Source organism: Pogona vitticeps, chromosome 1, assembly GCF_051106095.1.
Source record: "Pogona vitticeps strain Pit_001003342236 chromosome 1, PviZW2.1, whole genome shotgun sequence".
NCBI lineage: Eukaryota > Metazoa > Chordata > Lepidosauria > Squamata > Agamidae > Pogona > Pogona vitticeps.
The window spans coordinates 83,463,224-83,484,903 of record NC_135783.1 but is presented as its reverse complement, the minus strand read 5'-3'; the positions used below and the strand labels follow the sequence as shown (position 1 = coordinate 83,484,903).

At 40.3% G+C, this 21,680-nt stretch overlaps 1 protein-coding gene across 2 annotated transcripts in view; it reads right to left on the bottom strand.

Annotated features, from left to right (window-relative positions):
• Positions 1-1,818: 1,818 nt before the first annotated feature.
• Positions 1,819-21,680, bottom strand: part of SLC18B1 (solute carrier family 18 member B1) — a 33,320-nt gene continuing 13,458 nt past the window's right edge. For both annotated transcript variants that reach the window (XM_072996533.2, XM_072996539.2), the window contains exons 7-14: positions 19,928-20,064; positions 17,980-18,081; positions 16,268-16,359; positions 14,206-14,301; positions 12,169-12,243; positions 4,348-4,441; positions 4,205-4,254; positions 1,819-2,371 (exon numbers count right to left, since the gene is read on the bottom strand). In XM_072996533.2, the coding sequence (XP_072852634.2) occupies positions 2,305-2,371; positions 4,205-4,254; positions 4,348-4,441; positions 12,169-12,243; positions 14,206-14,301; positions 16,268-16,359; positions 17,980-18,081; positions 19,928-20,064 (713 nt within the window). In that variant the 3' untranslated portion in view covers positions 1,819-2,304. The remainder of the gene's footprint in view (positions 2,372-4,204; positions 4,255-4,347; positions 4,442-12,168; positions 12,244-14,205; positions 14,302-16,267; positions 16,360-17,979; positions 18,082-19,927; positions 20,065-21,680) is intronic.

Here is a 21,680-nt window from a genome sequence, read left to right as displayed (position 1 = left end):
TGAATACTGAGGCACTATCACTATCTTTGAGGCAAAAATGATGAAACTGAGGTTGTCCTACTTGGGCACATCATGGGAAGGCTGGATTTTCTGGAAAAGACCATAATGCTGGGAAAGGTGGAAGGCAACAGGAAAAGAGGAAGATCAAATATGAGATGAATTGACACTCTAAAGGAAGCCACAGGCTTGAGTTTACAAGAGCTGAACAGTGCAGTTGAGGACACGATATTTGGGAGATCACTTTTTCATAAGGTCATCATAAGTGAGAGGCAACCTGTCAGGACACAACAGTAACAAGATAGTACTCTTAGAGTACTATTACAGTTTTCCTTAGGACACAACACCTCTTGGGCAATATGTTTATTGAATTTAGTGTGAAAGTGGAAATTAAGAGTGTAAGCTTCTGTAAGTAAGTTTACACTCTAAAAGACTTTTCTTTGATTCTATATGTTGGTCTGTTTGTTCACTTATTTATTTCATTACTAAAACACCCAATAACTGAAGCTTTGGGCAGCTTGCAAGAGCTGAATAGAGCAGTCAAGGACAGGATATTAACAAAGCTTTGATTCCATATCAACAGGGCTTGAGGTGGATACATAATTACCACAAATTTACCCTGCACATTTGTCAATTAGAGCTTTTAATTTGGTCAGTTATTTGTTAAATACAGAAGTGACAAATATTATTTAGCTAGTTAATTGTGCATCACAGTTAACTCTGTGGTATATATTATTAAAATAGCAGTGTTGCTTAAAACTTTGAATTATTTTTCTGTACCGTTATCTAGAAAAGTCCAAAAATATAAAAAAAGCACAGGAAGACAGCAAAATAGGAAATTTAAAAGTAGTTATAATCTACAAAATGAAAGAAGGGAGCCAGGACGAGGACCATGAAGCTAAGTTCCAGGAGTCTCTGCTTCACATCTTGTTGTGCAGGAACAAGGAGGGGTTGTTGTCCCGATGGAAGCAGCAGAGTTCCCAGGATTGGGGGGGGGGTCAAAGTGTAGTGGGTGTACAACAAAGATTTTGGGTTGTCTCAGGTCTGACCAGTCAGGGGCTTTAACTTGCTAGAAATCCCTGTTGCTGCTTTCCCCCCCTTCCCAGGCTCTGCCCATCCAGCTCTTGGAGGCTCCCTCCCCTTAGTCGCTCACACACAAACAAAATGGCGGCAGCTGCTTCTTCACTCTCTCGATTCCTCAGAGGGAAGCAGAAAAGAGCCAAGAGAAAAAGGGGTGTGGTGGAAAGGGAAAGATGGGGACTCTGGCAACTCACACAAACAATGGGACGTGGAGGGTTCAGCAGTGGGGGAGAAGCCGAGGCAGGGTTGGTGCTGTCACAAGACTAGGTTAGCCACTAGCCTGATGGCTCACATGCCCACAGAAAGGGCTGTGTGTGCCAGCTGTGGCATGCGTGCCATAGGTTCACCAGTACTGTTCTAGATGAAGGGCTGCTACATTTCGGGTGGGGTGGGCAGAGCACAACCTTCCAGATGTGAGCAGATTCCAACTTCCTTCAGCCCTAGCTAGCATGGTGAGGTACAAAAGAGAGGGAACCAGCGAGCAGCTTTTGAGCTGCAAGCCAAAGAACCTCCTAATGGTTGCACTTTGCCCATATATGATTTTAGGAAATGTTCAACTTGCTTGTAGCTTTACAGTGACGTTCTGAAAATATGGAGAAAAATCCATATTCATGGAGGCAAAGAACACAAACCAGTACATACTCTACATCAGTGTTACAAGGAACCAAACACACCATTCAAGTCCCAGTAGGAAAATAAGCACTGCTGTTGGAATGTTAGAAACTATCCAAATAAACAAGATTTTTTTAATGAACGATAGTATTTATTACTTGTGACTTTAAATTAGTTTTAGGTCATAATATTCCTTAAATACTTCAGCATAATATTCTTTGAAAAATATTAACAAAATGCACTTCTAAAGAAATCTAATCCAAAGGTTTAAATCATGCTGACAATCAGTGACATTAAGGTACAAAAGTAGAATATTACAGAACATACCACTTTGTGCAATATGTTGCTTCATGTTGTGCAAAATATTTCTTGTGTCCACCAGCCCTCTGACACTCAGACATAAACAGCTCTAATGGTTTTACCACAGACATGTTTCTTTAAAAGGCATTCTTTCTCTAACAACGGAGTGGTACATCACAGGTCTCAGGAATCCAAAAATTCATAACAGGGTGTTATGACAAAGATGTCCAAGTTATCTGTGGCACCTTGTTTGTGCGTTATGCTCCTAAATTTAACCTCCTGAAAGTACATTTCATCTAAGGCAAAGCTTTCAGGCTACGTTTCACTTGATAAAAGATATGCTCTTTCTTGGTCTGTACTTGGAAGGTTTTCAGGTATTGATCTGCAAGAAATAAGAAGAAAGAGGACAAGATTCTGAATGCTTTGTCTATACACTTAACATTAACATGACAGAAAATATAGCTGCAGAGAGAGAGAGAGAGAGAGAGAGAGAGAGAATTACATAAAACACATATTCATTCTGAGTTTAAACAACAAATGCTGTTTAAGTTTCAGCAATCTGAACTGTTTGTCACAAACAAAAAATGTTGTTCAATTCTATTCTTCTTTTCCTCCTCTTATTTTTCTTTTCCTCTTTTTATTCTTCAGTTGTATTTACTGATAATAACATTTAGTCTTTCTGGCTGTGATCACACAGTGCATTTTATTGACACATCGACACAATGGATGTTGTGTCAAAGAGGCTGGTAAAATGTGTCCCCTAAGCTGCCTTCTACTGCCAAGAAGCCTATGATAGCTGGGCTAAAGGAGACACCCCCTTGTCAGGAAAGTCTTCCACTGTGCCAATACTAGTGGGGATTTTAATGTGGACTGCATAATCTTGATACAAATGTGTGCCCCTCCCATTGGACATACAGTTTTAAAGAAAAATGTGTGTATTGAATGTGATAACACATTTAAACATAATGTTAAATTTAATTCTCAGTGTGGCAAAAGAAGTTTGAGCACTATAGAGTCAAAGACGGAGAAGGAAAAGAACAAACAAAGGCACAGCCTTCTGAATAAAGCAAAGCAAAACAAAGCGTGTTGCTTATCATCATCATCATAGGCATCCTTCAGTCTCAAGAGACTATGGTAAAATGCTCTGTATCAAGGAGTGTCCTCTCCATAGCATGAAGCCTGGGTAAAGTCGTATGGAGGATAGGCTGTTACCCAAGCAGCAGATCCTCCCTCTCCATGTTGCTGAAATGGTCCAATGGAAAGGCAGGAGCCAATACAACTGGTTCCAGCAATGTCGCAGGAGTTGGCAGAACAACACATGCTGCCTTCGGGACTCCAGCTCCAGATTTTGCCTCGAGGTTAACTCCTGAAGCCTTTTCCATGAGTGGATATAGCCACAAGGCAGTGGAGGTTTGAAATTGGAGTTTTCCTTCTCCTAGATGGGCTGCCTTCCATGGCTGACAAGCCACACCTACCCAGCTTGCTCTCTAATAGTGCAGAAGTATGATCCATCCCTTAAAACTTTCCTGGCTCCCAGGTGTATGCAATGCTAATTGGCTTTCCTATTTACCATATTAGGGTCAGAGACAGAGTCAGAGAATTTGAGGATTTCTTGTTGCTTATATACCACTCCATACCCCTTAAAGCATCCTCTGGGCAGTTTAAAGTTCGATTATGTAGGTTACACATTCCCACCCACTGCCAACTGAACTGGGTACTCAATTTACCACTGTTGTAAGGACAGAAGTCTGAGTCAATCTCAAAACAGCCCCTGAGCCCTTTGGGATTGAACTGTTAGCAGTCTTGACTGCAGCACTGCAATTTAACCACTGCATCATATGGCAGGCACAGCAGTTAAACTGCAATACTAAATTAAAAGATCTGAATGATACAATAAGAAAAACATGAGTGTTCACTGATGCTACTGTTTTATCAATATTTGTTGGGTTGTGTTGAACAGGCTACAGTGGAAGAAAAGGCAAGAATTTGGAGAACATTTGGAGTTCTGCTCATCCTGCTGCCTGAATACATTTAAAGTTTATTGCACCTGAAAGTCAGTCAGGCAGCTCAGGGATCAAACAGCAGATGCAGAACAAGTTAGAAGCTGGCATTAATCATTTGGGCTCTAAATGAAAACTAACATTATGTAACATTTAAGTAGATCAGAAAAGAAATCATGCTTAGATTTTAAAAGGAAGAGTCACTTTTACTGTACCTTCTTCTGTGTGAGGCTTCATAGAGATACCATGTTCCAACAGCTAGTCCCTGGAGGAGAAACAATTGGTTAGAGCATTTGTAATATTTCAGATACAATCATAATACAACAAAACAGTCATATAAAAAAAATATTTTACATACACTTAACAGTGGGAATCCGCCTTGTATGGCTGCAGCCCATTCAAAACCCAGCTTGTCATTCAGAAATCCACCAAGTGTTGGACCTACAAATGACCTAACAAGAGAACAGAAAGGAAACGACACCAAACTTAATTTGGTCTGCAAAGGTGATACAAGCCAAGATCACAAAAAACTAGTACTGAATGCACAAGTGAAGGAAGGAAGGAAGGAATCACAGTCACCTGGCACATAAAATATATTCCCCTGGAATGGCTGCTTATATGGATGTGAGCAACCATCCCCTTTGGGATCTTCAGGTGTTTATGCAAAAGTCTTCAGGTCCCCTCCCCCCCAAAAAAAGCCATGGAGAAGTAACGGGGTAGAATGCTATTACATCCTTGTGCCAATTTAACAGTATCAGTGTAAATTTCAGCAGCAAATTGTTGCAAGTTAACATAGGTATTTAGTATCACACACTGAGTCGTGTGACTGGTGTGTGATAGTAAATGCCTATGCTTACTTCTTGGGTGGTGACAATTAGGGACAGCACTTTCAGGTTTTTAGGACTCCCACTTCCATAATTTGCATAGCAATCCCGAGGGAAAATTCTGGGAGTGGAGGCCCCAAAACAAGGAGGTTTGAGAACAGCTATGCCTGTTGCCATGGTCTTCCCAGGCCACTTTTGCTTTGAACAATAAAGAAACTGCCCTGGTGATTAGTGGGAATTACGTTGGAGGTGTCCTTAATGCCCATTACAGAGAGCACCCTCCATGGAAGGGTAGCCCTCTCATCAACCTTTGAGACTCCCACAGTGCACTAGAACAGTTTCTTTACTGTTCAAAACAGAAGCGTCCTGGGACGGGCATGGAGGTAAGAAGGGCTGCTCTTCATCCTCGTTATTTTTGGGTCTCTGACTGCCCTGGAAGGTTTTGAGTGACTTCTGGGAGTGAGAGTCCCAAAATCCTCAAAGTCCCATTCCTAGTGACAGTTCTTTCCTGAAATTTACACTCGCCAACAGGTATAGCTAATAGGATTCTGGCCATTGCCTCAAAATGCATTGACAGGAAATTATTAAAAACTTGAAAAGATACTTTAGAAGTCTGTTCTTTTGTTGTTTCTGCCTTGGTATCCCACCTTCCTTCTATAAAATTGCCCTCTGCCTCACTTCACTAGACACTGCTGGATTTAAATGTCTTAGAAGCATCACTAGAAATGCACGAGTCTTGGAGATCATAGCAAACTAAATCAGATTTTCGTCTCGGAACTACATGAACATGATCCAAGCCAGCATCCAAACAGAGGGATTGCCAAACAGAGGTGCATGTTGCCCACCTCTTTCCCTGTAGCCTATCAGCAGTAGAGGGAAGGGGAGATGAAATGTGTGCCTTCCACATCCACATCCCAGCCTGAACCCTCTATATAGTCTAGTAATTCAAGCTTTGGATTGTGCTTCGGGTCAACTGGTGTGGGAAACTCCTGCCCAAGGTTGTTAGCCGCATTCCGTTTCAGTGAGTGCAAACACTCCTGGTGGAGAGCAGAAGCTCCTGGCGGGTGGGGTGACCCCTCATTCTGCCTTTTCCCTTACGAGTTAGAGCATAAGTCAAAAAGTTTATTCACCCAATCCTAGTGGTGATTAGGTAACTTGTATCCTATCTGAATTCTCACAACATACAATGTAATCATGCTAAGTTAATAAAAAGAGGTCTCAAGGCATTGCCTGAGGCCCCGCTGGCTCGGACGTCTGTGGTCAACTCGTTCTTTGTACTTTCTCTAAGGCTAATTGCCTTCCTGTTGTTCCGTGATCACCTAGAAACTGGCTCAAGTTCAATGCTCATTTCAAGAAACAAGCAATCTTTTGTTAGACTGAGAGGTTTAGATATGTAAACAATGATACCAAATTCATCTGATTTCTGAGGCTGAAAGAGTCCTTTTATTTGTTCATATGATTTCCCCAACTGATTGGTTCAAAATTGGGAAAGGAGTATGACAAGGCTGTATATTGTCTCCCTGCTTATTTAACTCATATGCAGAATACATCATGCGAAAGGTCAGACTGGAGGAATCCCAAGCCGTAATTAAGATTGCTGGAAGAAATATCAACAACCTCAGATATGCAGATAATACCACTCTGATAGCAGAAAGTGAGGAGGAATGAAAGAACCTTTTAATGAGGGTGAAAGAGGAGAGTGCAAAAAATGGTCTTAAACTCAACATCAAAAAAAAAAAAAAAAAGATCATGGCCACTGGTCCCATCACCTCCTGGAAAATAGAAGGGGAAGATATGGAGGCAGTGACAGATTTTACGAAATCAAAAGACACCTGCTTCTTGGGAGGAAAGCGATGACAAACCTAGAGAGCATCTTAAAAAGCACAGACATCACCTTGCCGACAAAGGTCCACATAGTCAAAGGTATGGTTTTTCCAGTAGTGATGTATGGAAGTGAGAGCTGGACCATAAAGAATCTGACTGCTGAAGAATTGATGCTTTTGAATTGTGGTGCTGGAGGAGGCTCTTGAGAGTCCCCTGGACTGCAAGGAGAACAAACCTATTCTAAAGGAAATCAACCCTGAGTGCTCACTGGAAGGACAGATCCTGAAGCTGAGGCTCCAATACTTTGGCCATTTCATGAGAAGACTCCCTGGAAAAGCCCCTGATGTTGGGAAAGTGTGAAGGCAAGAGGAGAAGGGGACAACAGAGGATGAGATGGTTGGACAGTGTGACGGACAGGTCAGGAACCACTCCTGTCCATCACAATGGAACCCTGATTCAGGAGCCAATGGCTGTACAGAAAAGGTGAGACTAGGGATATATAAGAGAATGGATGACAGTTAAAGAGGAGTTAGTTTTGGAGTTAAAGAGGACTTCAGTTAGGGATGAAGTAGGGACCTAAGTTAAAGGCAGTTAGGACCAGTCTTGTGTTAGTAAAGAGTAATAGAGAGACAGGGAAAGAAATGAATAAGAAAAGAAATGAATAAATACTTGTATTAACATGACTCTACATAAGTAAATATAAATGTTACTAAAGTACAGTTGATTGATTAAATGAAATAAGACCATCCATGATTTACTTTATATGATTTACTTATGAACACTCGAATAAACTTTGTTTGATTGAATAACACTGATTTAAGAATCATATTTGATGTATCGAAGAGAGACTCCTCTGGTGGCAGCGGAAAGGGTTGAAAAATAAATGTCACACCTGAAAGTAAACCTGGGTTGTGGGGAGAAACAAACAGGGGAACTGGGTTCGTGACAGACAGTGTCATCGAAGCAACCAACATGAATTTGACAGAACTCCGGGCGGTAGTAGAAGACAGGAGGGCCTGACGTGCTCTGGTCCATGGGGTCACAAAGAGTAGGACACAACTTAGCGACTAAACAACAACATGATTTCCCCTCCAGTTCCCGCCAAACACACAACACTCAGCTGTTTCCCCTTAAAATGTTCATGTTTTTCTCTAATAAATTGTCTATTTATAATTACTCTGCAGCTGGGATCAGTCTGTTTGGGTATGAATTTAGACTTAAAAGCTAAATATCTGCAAGAAGTACATGGGTTTTTCCTTCAACATTATGAAAGGCCAATGACCTGACCATTCAAACCTATTTCTTTCTCTGTCCAGTAGCACAAAATAGTGAACTGTGAAGCAGAAAATAAGAATCCTCTTATTTATGCAGCAAATTGCTGCTGATTAAGAAGTTGAGACTTGCATTTCTTGTCATGCACCAGTTGTATGACTTGGCAGTCAACCAGAAACAGAAGCATAGAATCCTTAGTTAGTGGCAATTTACTGAAATGGTTTATGTTGTTTGACTTATGCCTGCAGACATAAGTAATAGAATTTTGGCCATGACAATTCAGAGCTAGCCCAAGACATTTTGCAAAGGACAAGATTTCACACATTACCGATGCTCAATGGACTGGCAAGTTGAACACTAACTTCAGTGATGGTAATGGGACTGCATGCCCCTCAACAGCAGAGGGCACCAGGCTGGCTTAGGGGGTACAAGATCTTATGGTCTTAATAACAAATCTAGCAAGGCTAGTTAATATATTAACTACAGTCATATGAAAAAGAAAGTATAGCCTCTTTGAATTCTATGGTTTTACATTATATTAGGACATACTAAAAATCATCTGGTCCTTTTCAGGTGTGAAAATTAGGTAAATACAACCTCAGATGAACAACAACACATGACATATTACACTGTGCCATGATTTATTTCACAAAAATAAAGCCAAGACGGAGAAGCCATGTGTAAAAAACAAAGTACACCCTTACTGCTTCCATAGGAATCAAGAGGCAAAGCAGCAGCGAGATGCTTTTAACCAAGTGCCCTTGAGCAAGAATTGATCATCAGCAAGAATGACCTCCTCTATAAAAGCCAAAGTTTAAGCAGTTTGCTGTCTGGTATGTTCAGGTGTGTGTTAACACAGTGCCAAAGAGGAAACACATTAGCATTGATCACAGAAAAGCAATTGTTGCTGCCCATCAATTTGAAGTCCATCATTCTACAGTGAGGAAGATTATTCACAAGGGGAAAAGATTTGACAGTTGACAATCTTCCCAGGAGTGGACATCCAAGCAAATTCACCCTAGGCTCAGTGCAATGCTCAGAGGAATTGAAAAAAAAAAAAAAAGCTCAGACTCTAGAGCCCTCAGTATGTTAAATGTCAACGTTCATGACAGTACAATTAGAAAAAGACTGAACAAGTATGGTTTGTTTAGAACGTGTGCCAGGAGAAAGCCTCTTCTCCCTAAAAAGAACATGGCAGCATGCCTTAGGGGTGCAAAGTAAGGTTTCCCCACAGTCAGGGGATAAGAGGGAAGGTCCTCTTACGGATTGACAATTGGCTGAGAACCAGAAAACAGAGAGTAGGTCTCAATAGGCAATTTTCACAATGGAGAGAGGTGAAAAGCGGTGTGCCCCAGGGATCTGTCCTGCAACCTGTGCTTTTCAACCTGTTCATAAATGACCTGGAGACAGGGATAAGCAGTGAGGTGGCCAAGTCTGCAGATGACACAAAACTTTCTCTTCTGGTCTTTACCGCCCGGAATTGTGAAGAGCTCCAGAAGGATCTCTTCAAACTCAGAGAATGGGAGGCAAAATGGCAAATGAGTTTCAATACAAGAAAATATAAAGTAATGCACATTGGGACAAAAAAACCCCCAAAACTTTATTTTTCAGCTGGTGGGTTTTGAGCTGTCCATGATGGATCAAGAAAGAGACCTTAGTGTGCTAGTGAACAGCTCAATGAAAGTGTTAACCCAGTGTGCGGCAGCAGTCAAGAAGGCCAATTCCAAGCTAGGTATCATTAAAAAGGGGATTGAAAATAAAACAGGCAACATAATCATGCCATTGTACAAAACACTGGTAAACCCGCACCTGGAGTAGTGCGTACAGTTCTGGTCACCACCCTTTAAAAAAAGACATAGTGGAACTGGAAAAGGTGCAGAAGAGAGGGACTAAAATGATAACTGGGCTGGGGCACCTCCCTTATGAGGAAAGGTTACAGCGTTTGGGGCTCTTTAGTCTAGACTCTAGAGCAGGGTTCCCCAACCTTTTTCATCCCATGGACTGGCTGGGGAAGGCAGGGCACCGCCCGTGCTCGTGCACATGCACAAACGGTGGCGTGGCACTTGCGTGGGCACACGGGGGCTTGTTCGCATGCACAAACGGCAGCACAGTATTTGTGCGTGTGTGCACATTGCACATGCACAAACGGCGGCACGGTGCTCGAACGGGCATGCTGGAGCACGCACACAGGCACAAACAGGATGTGTGGGGTGAGTTGTGCAGGGGGTGGGAGGTCTGTCTTCGTGGCCCGGTCCAGCTCAGGCCACAAACCGGCACCGGGCCACAGACCAGGGGTTGGAGACCTCTGCTCTAGAGCAAGGGTCGCCAACCCCTGGTCCGCAGCCTGGTGCTGATCCATGGCTTGGGCTGTGGAGACAGATCTCCCACCCCGCACACACTCCTCCCCTTTGTGCATGCATACAAGTGTGCATTCCCCACGAGCGCCCCGCCCCTTTGTGCATGCACATGAGTGTACACATGCCTCCGAATGCCCTTCACACATGCATGTGAGTGTGCGTGCACCCACAAATTACACTGCCTCTTTGCACATGCACGCATCTGGTGGGGCCACTGTGAGATACAGGAAGCTGGACTAGATGGGCCCTTGGCCTGATCCAGCAGAGCTCTTCATGCGTTTTTATGTAAGGTGCACTTAGTTTTTCACACATGGTTTCTTCATTTTGGTTTTCTTTTTGTAAAATAAATCATGACACCATGTAATATGTTATGTACTGTTGCTCATCTGAGGTTGTATTTACCTAATTTCCAGGCCAGATAAGGACTAGATGATTTTTATTATGTCCTAACAATGTAAAACCATAAACTCAAAGAGGGTGTACTTTCTTTTTCACATAATTGTAAATTAAGAGATATATTGATTATCTCTATTGAAAAATCTGATGAGGAGAATGTAGTTATTAGTCTAACGCCACCTACTTATTGGACCTTCCTCAGGATGGTTTACTGAGGAATAAATCTTTCCAACACAAAAGATCATGGAAACAATTGTATTCAAACTGATGGGTTAATATTAAAATTATTAGTTTCCCCATCAGATTGAGAGAATGCATCAATGTATTTAATGCTATAAAATAATAACCAAAACCCTGTTGTGCATTTACATGGTTAGGGAGTAAATGGCATAATTTACAGCAACAAATTGCAACTAATTAATAAATCCCCACTTGGATTCCTCATTGCACAACAGCTAGCTGGCTTGGCACATGAACAGCAATCCAAGTGAGGACTCATTTGTGGCACTTTGCCACTACAAGTTGACAACATCTCCCTTCTACTGTAGCTATACAACAAGATTTTGGCCAATAGTTTAAAAGTAATGCTAATGCAATTTATGCATTTAGACTTTTAATTTACACTATGCCTGTGCATCTATGCTCCTCCAGATCAGAAAAAATACATCCATGCACCTTCCAGTTAGAACTAGCTTTATACAAAGGTTTCTTAATCTTTGCATTTAGGTGCTTCCGGAGTATAGCTCACAGAAACATTAGCCAACACAGCTACTAGTCAAAATTTCTGGAAGCCATTGCCCAACAATTTAAATGAGAGAAACATTACTTCTAAATGATTCTTTAATAAAGATATATGGGTGTTTTCTGTTTTATGGGATGTGTATGCAAGCACCTACAGTGATGCTTCGCAAGACGAAATTAATTTGTTCCGCGAGTCATGTCATATCGCGAAATTTTCGTCTTGCGAAGTGTGGTACTAATGGTTGTGCGATTTAAAACAAACCAAAAAAAGGGGAAAATTCATCCTGCAAAGCATGGCCATAGAAAAATCTGTCTTGCAAGTCACCAAAAAAATCGTAAAATACTTTCGTCTTGCAAGTTTTTCGTTGCGTGAGGCATTCATCTTGCAAGGCGTCACTGTACACTCTTTATAAAGAGCCGTACCAATAAATAACAATGTTTAACAACTGAAGATATAATTAACATTACTTTTAAAAGTTATTTTAATAATACTTCATTTAACTGATGGCATTTTGAGTTGTTTGTCTGGAAAAGTAATAAAATTCACACACAAACGCAACACCGACACACACACACATAGATGCTTTCACCGCATATAAGGGATATTAACACCTTAAAAGTAATTTATTATGGCCAAACTACGCTGTTAACACTTCTGTCATATGCCTGGACTAATATCATTTGTGCAACATAACGGTTAACATTCAGAACAAGTACATATATAAGATTATAGATGATGTAGGCATGCCATGACTATTTACTTACCCAGTTGACCACATTGCATTGAACAGTCCAGAAACCAGGCCTAGCAAACTTAATCCTTCTTCAAATCCATTCTCACTGAAAAAGGAAAGTCACACATAGATTATTTTCAAATGCACAGTTAATTTTGAACTGCTACAGTTTTATACCTTAGCATCATATCAGCTTCAGCATGCTGAATATTGACTAGCTCCTCTTTGCTGTCCTTCCTCAAGCAGGCAAAGACTTTTCTCTTCAGGCAAGCCTTCCCTCAATAACCAGTTACCTGTGTGTCATTTTTATATTGTTATGCGTTACAGCTTTGATTGGATTTTTAGTACTACCTGTATTTTCCATTTTTGTGTTTTCTGTTTGTCAGAGTGACTTTTTTATACTTATTGATCTCTGCCTTAATATTCCCCATTAATGCTGTAAGATACCTCCTTATTCATTGTTTAAAGTTTCTTTTAATGATGTTAACCACTGTTGTATACTCATTGTTTTCAACTTTAAATATTGTCTTTCATTGCTGTAAGCTGCCTTTGGTCCTTTTCAAGGAGAAAGGCAAGGTAAAATATTTTAAATAAATAAATAAATAAAACGTGTGAGGTCATACAATTTTTTTTAAAAAAGCATAGGAATTAAACAGCTAAGTATTGTGTATATTCTTTTCTTAATTAAAGGGTTTGTGAAGGCATCAATAGAATCACACATTTAAGTAGAAGTAGTTCAGATATTTAAAAAAATGCTACTTGCTATAAACTGACAAAGATATTAATCAATGTGACCAGCAGCAATCACAAAAGTAAATGAATTAATAGGTGGGTAATGGAAAAAATTAAATTTAATGGCAAAGAGACAGAAAATGAAAAATGTCACTGACATAAAATGCAGAGAATTACACAGAAAAAGTACAGGTTGCTGTCCTCTGAAGATGCCAGCCACAGAGACTGGCAAAAAGTCAAGAAGAACAACCTTCAGAACATGGCCAAAGAGCCCAAAAACCCCAGAACAACCAATACAAAGAAATACTTGACCCCAAAAAAGGGAAGCCAAGGGAAAATGGTAGACTGAACAATGTACAGAAACTCCTATGAGTTACTTATGTAAGTTATATAAAAACTATCAAGGAGGTAGGAAAGAATATTCAAGAAATGACAATGTCTGTACTGATGAACAGTAATAATTTCCTGGTATTTATTTATTTATTTATTTATTTATTTATTTATTTATTTATTTATTTATTTATTTATTTATTTAATTTATATTTAATTTATATCTGACATTAAGATTAAAATCACAATGTCAAGTGAGTAGATTAGCAAATTGTTTGTAGATAACATTTAAGTAGTGTCAGATCCTGCCAGTTAGACTTGACAATATTAGGCTAGATTACCCAATTATCTGACTCAATATGACTCAGTATGGGGCAGTTCCCCGTGTCCTTAAGACCTGCAGGTGAATAGCCTGGAAGACAAGTTGTGTAACTGGGAGAGAAGCAGCACCCACAGCATGCCTCTGTTGGGCACGCCTGTCTTGTCCTTAAAGTGGAAAAAAAAAACCCTTTTCTAGAGTTTGGTGCATAAGAGGAATACAGCGGACAACTGTCTTTTCAATGTTTTCCTTGTACATAAAAAATCAAACCGCATCCTGTGCCAAGTTTCACTTCTGCTGAGTGGAAGACTCTGCATTGTTGCTCTATATGCTGGATGAGAGGGCTTATTATTTTCAGTGGAACGGCAGAAGGGGAGATGTTCTAATTCATCTTAAACCACAGTAAAGAACATTAAATAAAGTTGTTGTGGGTTTTTCAGGCTCTTTGGCTGTATTCTGAAGGTTGTTCTTCCTAAAGTTTTGCTAGTCTCTGTGGCCGGCATCTTCAGAGGACAGGAGTAGCATTAGATCCCGGGCGTGAAAGCCTTCGTGAAAACATTAAATAAACCTCAAGCAGTTTTGTGGTCAATTAACTTGACAGTGAATGCACCACATGGCTCTCCCTAGTTCTGCATCAAGCTGCCATCAGAGGATAAAACAGAAATTAATCAAGAGAGGACAACTTACTATGCATAACTGATTATCTCCGGGAATAATGGGATACCGGTCATAGCAAGGGAGAAACCAATCAGGACCAGCATCAGGACGAAGAGCCAAAGTTTGCTGAAAAAGAACAATATCCTTAAAAGAAGCTAAGAACATGATGTAATATTTCACTATATCCTTAAGTCACATGTAACTATAGTCTGTTTAGAGTCCATCACAACACTTTTCATATACAAGTCACAACCATTGCTAGAATAGCATATTATAATCACCATTTTTATTATAATATGTTATTCTAGCAATGATGGATAATCATTCCAAATCCTAGGCTTATGCTTAGTTGTATGCTTATTCTTATATCAGTCTTATATATTTAAGGTAGCTCTGCTTTAACTGTCTTCTGGAAATCTGGGTGGCTAGAGCAGAGCTACTTAAACAAGCTGGAAACACAGTTGACTGAAAATGGTCAACTATGCTGATTATTTATCTTACTTCTCACTCTTTCCTTGGTCACCTAGGTAGGAAGGAAGGAAGGAAGGAAGGAAGGAAGGAAGGAAGGAAGGAATGGAAGAGGGAGACAAGCAGACATAAGTATCAGATAGTGGGAGGAGAGGATTCCAATGGTTAACAAGCTGCAAACAAGACTGATTTCCTCCCCTTTCTCTGTTGACTCCTGTGCAGCTTAGTTGGCTTGACACAGGAGTTAAAACCTAGCTTCCCAGGTATGATTTCCCTGTGAATCTATTCATGTTTTCTCTACTGTCCAGTTGCCCCCTCAATCCCTAACTGTTCACGTAGTGCTATGAAAGACTTCCTTCTGAAACCCTAGAGAGTCCCTGTTAATCAGTGTTGTTGGTCATGAGCTAGAAGAACAAATGATCTCTTGTGATTATAGAAAGCTTCCTATAATTTTAGGCCAGTTAGGCTGGAATAATTCCCATATTGTTCATAACAAAATATTTCGGAAATCACTTATTCAAAGGGTCACCATAAGTTGGAAGCAACTTGATGGCAAAAACAACATTATCCTAAGTTTCTTACACAAAATCTGGATTGGAAAAAAATTGTATTGGTTTTCTTAGAGAGATGTTTTTAAAAACCAGGTTTTGGAGCAACCCTATTTACAAATAAACAAAGGAGGTGTATGTGTGTGCAGTGAAACTGGGTGGTAACCTTTCTTGTATTGGTCCTCTCTGCAAGTTAAGGGTTTATACAGTAGTAATGATAAATACAAAAACTAGCAGCAGATGTTTATTAAATAGCTTTCAGATGTATTTATTAAATATCAACCACCATTGCTTCAATCCAGATTAGAAATTTGGCAAGGGCTTCAGGAGTTTGCCCCTGAGGCAGGTTAGGTTTCCCTACAGCTGCTATTTATCAAATGGCAATTGTCACTCACTTGCATGATTATAGGTCTATTGTGATAGTGAATGAAGAATGAACAGCATGAAGCAAGATGGCAGAATTCAGTTCTTCTTTGTACAAACATAGATATGTCAGGGCGGAAGATATAAGTGGTGCCTTGCTAGACGATTGCCTCGCGGGACGAAAAATCCGCAAAATGATTGGTTTTTGTGATCACTATGATGCCTCGCAATACATTTTTTCTATGACTGTGCTTCACAAGATTTTTTTTTTAGACCGACGCTTTCGCAAGACCTTTTTTTCAGACCGATGCATAGGGAACCTCGCAAGATGATTTCTTCACAAGACGACAATTTTTGCGGAACGAATTAGAATCGTCTTACGAGGCACCACTATATAGCCCTGCTTACTGATTTCTTTGTACATAAAAAACTTCAGAAGAGACAATGTTTGGGGGTGGGGGTTCCTTACACTTTACAATGGGTTTTGTGTTTTCACAGTTCATCATCTGATTTGGGAACTCTAGTAGTGATCCTGCTTTTGAAGGGCCGCCTTCTAATTTATCCTCTGATTTATTCAAATCAGTGCCAATACAGAATACCCACAGGTTTTGACTGGCGTGCAAATAAAATGTGGTGAGAAAAGAATGTCATTGGCCAAATGAAATTTCTGTTTAGTCAATAAAATCCCAAAGCCAGGGCAACCTGTGTGTTACCTTTCAATGTGCAAGACGGGAGCTGGTCCAAGAAAAAAATAACACAATGAAGTCAGTAAACCTCCAAAGACCAACAGCCACTTCCTTACACGCTGTAAGAGAGACAAAGATGAAGAACATGGCCGTCAATGAAGTCATCATATCTGAATGAAAGAAACAGTGGATTCAAGCTGACAGGGGAGAGAAGTGAAGTATTTCTTTGGATCTTCGGAACAGGGAACAGCATTATCTGAATTAAAATGAAGCCCAGCATCCAGCCTTGAATCCAAGAATGGCCTTTGAGTCTTGCAAGGCTCTTGCATACTATTATTCTGGTGCATTTCAAATTTTCTACTAAATCTCCACTGAACCTTTCTTTTTTCAGAATGCTGTTTCCAAACTAAAATAAATACAAAATGCTAGATAATTTTTTAGAAAACCATATGATCTTAGAGCAAGATCAATAAAATTTGAGAACAATAGTAAATATTATCATTATTATTTACTTAAAAGCATAGTTTTAATACACAGCCTAAAACTAGCTGGCGTCATTGGTACTCCTTTGGGGTGGATGTTCTATGGTCGAGGACCCTCTCCTCAGTCACCCGCTGCCTCCTTTACATATGAGCTCCACATATATGCAAGTCCCTACTCTTTAGGTAACAGAATCTCTAAGGCTTGTTGCTGCCATAGCTTGGATCAGGAATTACTCCTCTGTGAATAGAAAAGGTTTCTCACACAACACAGAAGGGACTCCGCCCCCTACAGTGGCCAGATGCAAGGAGATGGCTTCCTCAGACCTCAGCAGCAGATTTCCAGAAGACACGGGAAGCTGGAGAGCAGAGGTCAGGAACTTGTAGCCCTCCAGATGTTGCTGGACTTCCATTCCTATCAGCAACAGTCAGCCTGACCAAGATATGGTTTGGAATACACCACTACTGGAAGGCCAGAGGTTCCAATACCCCTGCTTTTCTCCACCTTTGGTGGAAATATCCTGTGAAGGGGATTCCCCTTAAGGGAATTTTGAATCCAAGTAGGTATTTAAATTTAATTCAGAAGCATGTATTAACAGTGTATTAAACTGCCATACATTACGTCTGTCCGCTGGTCAGTCTGATTTGACTGGTAGTGTTTCTCCAAGGTTTCAACACTTTCACACCTCTCCTATTTGTGACACTTCCCCTGGTATTGAAAGTGGGACCTTCTGCAGCCAAGGCATGTCCTGTTACCATTGAGCTACAATCCTATCTTGACATGAGGAAAGACTTAACAGGACAAACTAGCTGTATATCACCCATCCAGCCCAATTAAAAATTCCATTGGCGAGAAATCATCAGAGGTGAAGTCCAAAAATTCTGGAAAGTAGCAGGTTTTAAGAGGCTCTTCTATATTATCTTCCATCTGTCACTGACGTAGTTTTAGCTATTACTTGCTCTTGGCATCCCATGAAAGTAAAAGAACTGCCAATATTGGTTCTTGACTTTTGATCTCTATTTTGGCTTCCACTCTCACAAGGCCCTGCTATCATAGCCAGCAGCAAGGGATTCTCAGAGATAGAGTTCAGAACACATAGGAAACCAATGCCTTAAGTCTACATTGGGTTTATGACATCTGGTGTGTTTTAACTTCCAAACAGAATTTCTACTATTGAACTTCGAAGCCTGATTGTTTATAGTATAGCACCAAAACTGACAATTTGACAGAGGAGTTAGAAAATGTAGGGTTGTACTCACTGGTACTTTATCCGATAAAAATCCAAGTAACGGTGAAGACAGGGAGTAGGAAAGTGCTAACCCCAAGAACACTAGCCCTACATAGCCAGTGGGCAATTTGAACTGTAGAAAGAATAGAATAATTATTTTGTATGAATAAATATCCTCTTATTTTAGTGTACAAAATCCCAGTGCCCTTGATCACAATCCCCATCATTTTTAAAAGGAGGCAATTGCTTTATTTTAGCACAAGCTTCTGTGGGTCACAGTCCATTTCTTCAGATTGCAATCCATGGAAGCTCATACTAAAATAAACCCATGTATCTTTAAAGTGCCACGAGACACTTTTTAAAAATAATCTGAGAGCTCTCTGGAAACTCTTATAGTAGAGGAATCTGTCTTATCAGTATTAGTGAGTTGGGATATGCCTTTTACTTGTTATCTATCAAGTATGAGCCTGCCCGGGTAACTTAAGATCTTTCAGGGAGGCCTTTCTCTTAGTCCAGCCTCTCTCAGAAACTCATTTGGTGGTGACAAAACTAAAGGCCTTCTCAATGGCCATCACCAGGCTCTGGAACAAACTGCTAAGGTGGTGGTGGTGGGACTGGCTGCCCACCATCCTATTTTCCTACCACAAACATGAAGAAGATCTTTGTCTTCAAACAGACAGTTGACATTTAGGATGAGCTGTTCTTGAAAAGGTCTCCGACTGGCCGGGTGCTGCTGATTCTTTTTGTCAATGTATGCCATCAAGTCATTTCTGACTAATGGTGAACCTAATGCAGTTTTTGAGGTACACGAGATGTCCAATGAACAGCTTATCATGGCCATTCTCAAGTGACTTTCCATGGCAGAGATTTGAACCCATGTCTCCCGAGTCCCAGTCTGATGCTGTATCAACTATATCACACTGGCTTTCTCTTTCGTTTTACTAATGCATTTTAACTGTATTTTCAATTGTTTAAAATATTTTAATTGCATTAATTTTCTCATGTCACCGTTAGTTATCCACACTACTGCTGGTTGGCAGAAACGTATAGTATAAATGATATCCAATAATTGTACCAATGATTATAAAATGGTACTATGTTAAAAAATTGAAGCTGGCAACTAAACTAAGCTTTCAACGGTGAAATATTAAGTAACCCATTTTTATTATCAGTCAAAACTGTTATTAACTTGGAAGAACTGAAACAAGGTATTAAGTTTATTAATGGAGCTTGATTGTTTAGCATAGCTGTTGGATTTTGTTTCCTTCTCTTTCCTTCAGAGCCAGCATTTAATAATGAAGTAGTTCATGTTTTCATAAACTCTTTATGAATCCTTTCAAAGTATAGACCTAAATCTCTTTGGTAGTACAAATAAGAGTACACCCATTGAATCAATGAAACGTATTGATGTGATGATGTACCAAACTCCTATGATGCAATAGGCCTACCCTGGTTGGGACTAACAATTAATGTAAGTCATAAACTGGATGCTTATTAGCCATCCTTGCAGCCTGCTTGGGAAACCTGCAACTGTGTGCATCTCGCTGCTTATGTATCAGTTTACTGCAATATTGATACATACAAATGTAATGGATGGCTTTACAATCACACAGTGGCTTTACTGACTGCAGCAATTAATGAGAACATTATGAAAGCAAAGGCATAATTGGTGGATGCTCCTGCAAATGTTTGAAGTCAGTGGCTAAAATCCTGCTCTGCAACTCTGCACGTGCAGCAGCAGCAGCAGTGAAAAATTATTGCTAATTAAAGGCTTCCTTGACAAGCTCAGGATGCACATAACTTTGTTGCACTGCATACGAGTTGTGTGCATCCTAAAATTGTCAAATGAAGCTTTTAATTGGCAGTAATTCCTCACTCTTGCAACTGACACTCCACTATTTCTCCAACTGAATCTATACACAGTTATTTTAGGGAGACAAAATGGATTTAAGAGGTGTCTTTTCCAAACAAGTATCTACCTTTTCCAAAACAAATAGTGACAATGTAGGATCAAGAAAGCCTAAGCATCCACTTAATGAAATAACGGAAAGACAGAGGAATACAACTTTGGGCAGGGCAATCAGTTTCAAAAAGGAATCTTTGCCAGGAGTTGAGTCTGTAAGAAACAAACAACAGAGATTCATTAAAGAGGAGTTTAACAACCACTGAGCAGGTTTCAAAACACACACATGCATACATAGGCTTAGATCCTTTGCTAATCCCAACCAGGGTGGACTCACTGAATCAACTGCTGAATGATAAATCAACTTATGTGTAAATCTCATTGATTCAATGCATCTTCTCTAACAGACTAGCCACTAGCCTTTATTACTATAGATACTGTCATTACTATTGCTGGTCCAGTGTGCATGGCACTTCACAGGTTAGATGACAAGCCTCTGTCCCTAAGGGCTTACAAATAAAAATTCAACACGGGGGGGGGGGGGAAGAAGGTGGGGAGAGAAGTGAAGGCTGTGCTAAACAGGGAACCAGTGTGTGTCCATCTCAGTTTGCAGACTTTCAGCTTGTCTGCAGCTGCTCTTTCTCAACTACCATGCCTAAATTGTAAATTGTTAAGAAATAATTGCTTTTCAAGCATGGGATGCACCTTTAATTTACATTTAGATACACCTGTCACAAGTAAGAGGTGTGGGCAATATAGTAATCACATTTGCAACCAGTTAAGATGGAGAAAAGTTGACTCAACCTTTGTGTTGTGTGTGACACTGAGCATGGAGAAAAGAATGAAGTGTAAAGAGTTGTCTGTGAAAATCTTTGAGAGAGAAAAATTGTGAAAAAACATTGACAATCGCAAGGCTACAAGTCCATCTCCAGAGATCTTAATGTTCCTGTATCCACTGTGCGCAATATCATCAAGAGGTTTACAGCCCATGGCACTGTAGCTAACCTCCCTGGACGTGGAAAGAAGAGCAAAATTACTGAAAAAATTACAGTGAAGGGTTGTTCAAACAGTGGATACAGAACCCAGATTAACTTCCAAACAAATTCAAGCTGATCTGCAGGGTACAACAGTGTCAGCTCACACTATCCGTCACCATCTGAGTGAAAAGGGACGCTATGGTAGAAGACCCAGGAGGACACCACTGCTGACACAAAGGCATAAAAAAAGCATGACTGGAGTATGCCAAATCTTATGGGACAAAACCACAATCCTTCTGGGAGAATATACTGTGGACAGATAAGACAAAAGTAGAGCTTTTTGGTCAAGGATATCATGGCACTGTTTACAGAAAAAGAAATGAAGCATTCAAAAAAAGAGAACACAGTCCTTAGAGTCAAACATGGTGGAGGTTCAAAGATGTTTTGGGGTTGCCTTGCTGCTTCTGGCACTGGATGTCTTGGCTGTGTGAACAGTATCATGAAATCTGATGATTACTAAAGAATTTTGGGGTGCAACGTAGTGGTCAGGGTCAGAAAGCTGCATCTCCACCAGAGGTCATGGGTCTTCCAGCAGGACAATGACCCAAAACACACTTCAAAAAGCACTCAGAAATGGTTACAAACAAAGTGCTGGAGAGTTGTGAAATGGGCAGCAATGAGTCCAGATCTGAATCCCATTGAACACCTGTGGTGAGATCTCAAAATAGCAGATGGGAGAAGACATCCTTCAAATCTGAAGGCCCTGGAGCAATTTGCAAAAGAAGAGTGGTCCAAAATTCCAGTAGAGAGGTGTAAGAAACTCATTCGTGGTTACAGGAAACGATTGATTTC